At 33.4% G+C, this 5488-nt stretch overlaps 1 protein-coding gene across 1 annotated transcript; it reads left to right on the forward strand.

Annotated features, from left to right (window-relative positions):
• The first annotated feature begins 4362 nt into the window (after positions 1–4362).
• Positions 4363–5169, forward strand: LOC146904331 (uncharacterized). The gene is made up of 2 exons (XM_085728267.1): positions 4363–4576; positions 4628–5169. The coding sequence occupies exons 1-2, from the start codon at positions 4363–4365 to the stop codon at positions 5167–5169; spliced, it is 756 nt and encodes a 251-aa protein (XP_085584393.1).
• The last annotated feature ends 319 nt before the right edge of the window (positions 5170–5488 follow it).

Consider the following 5488-nt stretch of genomic DNA (forward strand, 5'->3'; position numbering starts at 1 on the left):
TTTGGTATATTTTAACACTTTATTCTTATTGATCTTACCACTTTTGTCTAATATTTTCTTGCCTTATTTCTTTATCCTATTGCATCTTATGCTACTAACCATTTCATTTCATGTTTCATACACCATGAGCATTTCATCCTCCATCCCACATTCTCATCCTTTTATTTCTTGCACTTCAAAATTCATGTAAAAAAACTAGAATGTAAAATTTAGGAATTTTTTGTAATATTTTACTTCATGCAATTTTAAATTTCTTGCAAGACCATAGAATGTATCTAGGCCAATGATGTAAAGGACAATGGACTCTAATAATGTACACCGACACAAGCACCGACACATGCACACACATCACTTTAGGTATATAGCTAGAATATGCATGTTTAGATGTATGTCTAGGATTGTATGTTTAGATGAACGTTTAGGCTTTATACTTAGAAAAATCATTTTCAAAAAATATGAACAAACTTCACTTAAATCATTTTCAAAATAAACCTTGGGATCAAAATCCCATTGTAATTTTTCCCTTTCATTTTCTTAATAAAAACTTTAATGAACCTTAATAATACTTAGACCACATTTTGCAAGTAACTAATTCCACCTCACGTTTTCTAAATCTCATGCCCTTGAGGCCTCCTTCTATTCTTCAAAAATCCCATTTTCAAACTTAAAATCAACCAACAAAAACAAAAAAACCTTTTTGGAAGAGAACTACGGTGGATTTGATCCCTTAAACGGGTACGTAGGCAAGGAACAAATTTCCTTCAATTCAACTAAAATAAAATTCAAACATTCTTCTCCCTCCAATTCTTCACTTAGAATACCTTTAGGCTTAATATCAATTTTCAAATAGCATTTAAAAATAAAGCGCGCACGTAGAAATTAAAGACGGTTCCTATAGGATACTATAGTCGTTATGGGTGCCTAACACCTTCCCGTAGCGAAAACAACTCCCGGACCTCGATTCTCAAGGGTTTTGCTTACTTTTTCCCTTCCCAACAAAAAATAAGATATCACCGGTTTAAAAGGTTCAAACGTAATCAATGTTTGACACCCGAAAACCAAGATAAAACACTTATTCATAGTTAGAAAGGAAGGTCTTTGATCCAAAAACTAATATGACATACATGAAAAGGAATCTATTAAAAAAACACTTAACTTTAATAACCTAAATCAATTTAAACGAAAACACAACCTATGTTAAAATAAACGAAAAGCTTATGTTTCACCGCAAAACTAACTTAAGAACGAATAAAAAAATTAACTTCATCTTGGAAGATATCAGCCAGTGAAGTGAAATGATACATATTTTATGGTTAATCATCTTTGCCAACCCTTGTAGATTTAGTGAAATGATACAGTCTATCTTGAAATTGTGCTCAATAGTCCACTAACTTCAAAGCTAAGTTTGTAATTTATCTTTGGAGTTGCATGCTTGGTGAAGAAATATCTTAGTTTAGCTTTGTGATCCTTCTGTACGACATTTTCCTTGCTATTCCTAGCACATCTTAATAAAAAAAAGTAATTTTTCATTTTTGATATTTTTTTATTAATTGATTGTTGCTCCCAGCATTATCACACTATTTTTTTATTAAATGCAAAGCTATTCATGTATTGCATTAACTTTTTCGAAAAATAAATGAACATTGCTTAAAAGAACAAACATAACCCTGTCTCGTATTTCATTCTCTTTCAACTAAAAACTGAAAAAAGAAATACTCATTCATTTAAAAATAAATGTTGCAGTTTTAAAATGTCCATTATTCATCTAACTTACTTTGACAATTATTTTTAACTAATATATCAATATAAATGTTAGCATGTAAGATGTTACGCAATTTGTCTCGATGAATATTTTTAAAAAATAAAATTTTCATAATTTCCAATTATAGATAACTAAATATATTAATACTCAAAGTTGCGTATTGACATGTGTAAAGTGGTTGGTGGCGACATGTATTTAGAAACGGAGAGAGTACAATGTTAAAGCTCCATCAAAGAAGAGGAAAACAAAAATGAAAAAAAGAAGTCAATAATGCTAGTTGAATGAGAATCAATGGACATGAAAAAATGTGCACCTAAATTCAATATAATATTTGTTATATGTCGAAACTTTTTAATGAAATATTATACATTTTCCAGTCACTATTATAAGAAAAATTCAACGTTGTAGGTTTATTCAATAAACGATGTATGTAGTCTACATATAGACCACGTACATCATTTATTGAATTTGTGCTTAAAAAATGAATTTTGGCTTCTACTAGTAGCCAGAGAGTGTATGGAAACTTCATTATATCAACAAACTACTCTATTCGTTCTAAATTATATGTCATTCTAGCAATTTTACATATATTAAGAAATGCAATTAATATTGTATAGAAAGAGTAATTATGAGTTATTTTACAAAAATATTATTCATCGTTGGTATGAAAAACATATATTAAAAGAATTGTAAAAAGATAAAGTGATAAATAGTAAAGAACATAATGAAAAAATAAGCATTAATGATCACTGATATTACAACATATAATTTAAAACAATTTTTTTTGATAGAATGACATATAATTTAAAACGGAGGGAGTACATTGAAACTACTCGTCATTTTGGATCGTTTATCTAATAAAAACATTTATGGATATACTATAATGTTATTACGGAATGTTATTTTGAATTTTAAAATTACACCATTTATGCAAGTTTTATTGACATTTACTTAATTTTAGGGCGAAGAATGGGTAACTTTTGTCTATAAACCCCAATTGATTCATAATTAATGTATACGTCTTGATAGACTTTTGTCTCAATTAATGCATTCAATATCATTTTTAGTATAGAACAAATTGAGATTCATTTTTTTATTGAAAAAATAAAAAAAAACAATTTTTACTATTAGAAAAAATATCGGATCAACTTAACTCATACTTGAACTATCACCAAAAAAAGAAGTTAATTTCAGATCGTAAATATTTTTTTCTCAGATAAATCATATGCTTTTGTTCTTTTTACTGTCATGGAAATCAAACAAAATCATTTAATAGTGTATATGTGGTCTTTATTTGCCATTTTAAAATAATTATAGCAGAGTTGTAGGTAGAACGTTGTGAATGAAAAGCAAAAGCGCATTGATCTTATCATATTTATAGTAGAGATTTGGTCTATGATTTTTGCATGAAATCAGAGTTTTTTTTAGGTGGGAATAAAATTAGAGTTATTTGAAATTTCATATTTGAAATTTCTTTTGTTTTTTTGAAATGATATTTGAAATTTCTATAATTCATGTATATATAATTTTCTTTTTTTTAAATTAGAATAAAATTAGAATTTTTTTGAAGGAAGAATAAAATTAGAGTTATTAAAGTATATATATTATAATGCTCGCTTTTAGCTACTGAAGTATAATTTTTTTAGTTCTAGTATATATCTAATGCCTTAAGAATAAGTTCTATGAGGAACAAAGACCATGACCGGTGAGGGTTTGCACCTAGCATAGCGCAGCCCCTTATTTTCCAAATTCATCACCGAACTCCACTTGATTACGCCAATCACAATCACATATTCCTTCACGTGAGTGCTAGTTCCTCAATTAGCCTTCATCACTCACATATCCATTCACGTGAGAATTAATTCAAATAGCCTTCACAAATTCCAAAATCATCAATCACTTGGTCGGCTTTTGATCTTCTTCATCGGAAGCAATTTCCTTAATGATTTTCATTACGTGATTGCTAGTTGGTCCACCTTCGTTGAAACAATTTTCTGCTAGTTGTTTAATTGTGAATTTCCAAACGGTGTTCTTGTTTAATCAATTTCCAATTCACGGAAGTGCCACTCAATTCCTTGGTCTCAGTCGTTGCCATGCCTTTTGACTCGCAGGCTGAGTTTCCCCCGTTGGCCACTCGTGCAGCTGCGATGGTGCGTTCCAGTCCATCGGTTGCAGCTTCTTTTGCTCAGATTTTGTCAGCATCGACGCCAACGCCATCTAATGATGATCTACCTCAACCATCCATTCGAGGGGAGACCCTTAATATCAAAATTTCGCAGGGAATGTATGAGAAAGGCATGGCTTTTAGTAAGCGAAACTTGCGAGGTCGGCTGGTTCTCAACAAGGGCGACAAACCGTACGCGAAAAGGGATATTGAGCTGAAACTTCAGAAGCTTTAGAAGACATCAAGTGCATGGTCCCTGCTTTCTCTAGGTAGGGGTTATTATGAATTCTTTTTTGCCTCCGAGGATGATTTACGATCGGTTTGGGCGATGAGAACGGTAAATTTGAAACCTGGTTTGTTACGGTTTTTTGAATGGTCCAAAGATTTTAATTTGCACACACAACGTAACACACATGCCCAAGTTTGGATCCGTTTGATGGCTTTACCTCAAGCGTATTGGATGGATAGGACTCTTCATGAGATTGCTAGTGCAATTGGTACTCCACTCCTTATTGATAATGCGACATCCAAGCGTCTTTTTGGCCATTATGCACGTATACTTGTCGACATGGATTTTCCTCGCAAGATTTTCTATGAAATTGTTGTGGAAAGAGAGGGCTTTGCTATTCCTGTTGAGGTGGTTTATGAGCGTATGCCGGATTTTTGTACTCATTGCCAAAACATAGGGCATCATGTTTAAGTTTGTCGGTGGATTCACCCCCGGAAAGAAAAAGAAAATAATATAGAGAAGGAAAAAATTGCTCAGGGAAAGAAGCAGTTGCCAACACAGAGGATTGAATGGGTTCCTCTTCAGGACAATCCTTCAGGTATAGGCTCATCTGCAGCCTTCCAACAACCTGTCTCTCGGCCAGCTGCTTTAGAGAAAGCTTTACAGATTCAACATTCAAGTCTGCCACCTGTCTCTATGGAGACTGTGAAGGAACCTGCACCTTCTACAATTAGTATGCCATTGCAAAATGTGGAGGAAGTGGTCCCTCAGCATACACTGCCTCAGTATACTGAACATGTTCTTACTTTGTTCCGAAAGGAGGTTCAAGAAGTTTCTCTTGAGGGGGATAGAGCTGCTATTAGTCCCCCAATTGCTTCTGCTTCTTTGTTTACGCAAGAGAAGGTGCAAGAAATTTTAGTTGAGGTGCCTTTTGATGTTACTAGCCCTGCTGCCAGCTTGCCCAATGTAGAGGTGCAGGTCAATTTTGATGGGGATGGCTCGGACACTGCTTAAATTGAAGGGTTTGTTGATGCTTGTAAAGAAGATGATGCGGCTGTTGATTTATTCCAACACACAGCAAACAATATCACAGATGAGGCAGACGTAAATTTATCGTTTCCGGTCCCACCCGTACAGCAACATGTTAGCAAGAACATTCAACATGGTCTTGATTTATGGGCCAGAATCTGTGAATATGATCAACGAATGGCTGATGAAGGCTTCACTCAAGTTCTTACCAAGGCACATAAGCAAACTCGTAAAAAGCAAGTCCTTGGCACGTCCTATCAAACCCGCGCAAAGGGTGCTCTTCCATCTTCCAAATGATTCTGTT

Source organism: Medicago sativa, chromosome 7 (genome assembly GCF_051527215.1).
Source record: "Medicago sativa cultivar Bolivia chromosome 7, Bolivia_mono, whole genome shotgun sequence".
Lineage (NCBI taxonomy): Eukaryota > Viridiplantae > Streptophyta > Magnoliopsida > Fabales > Fabaceae > Medicago > Medicago sativa.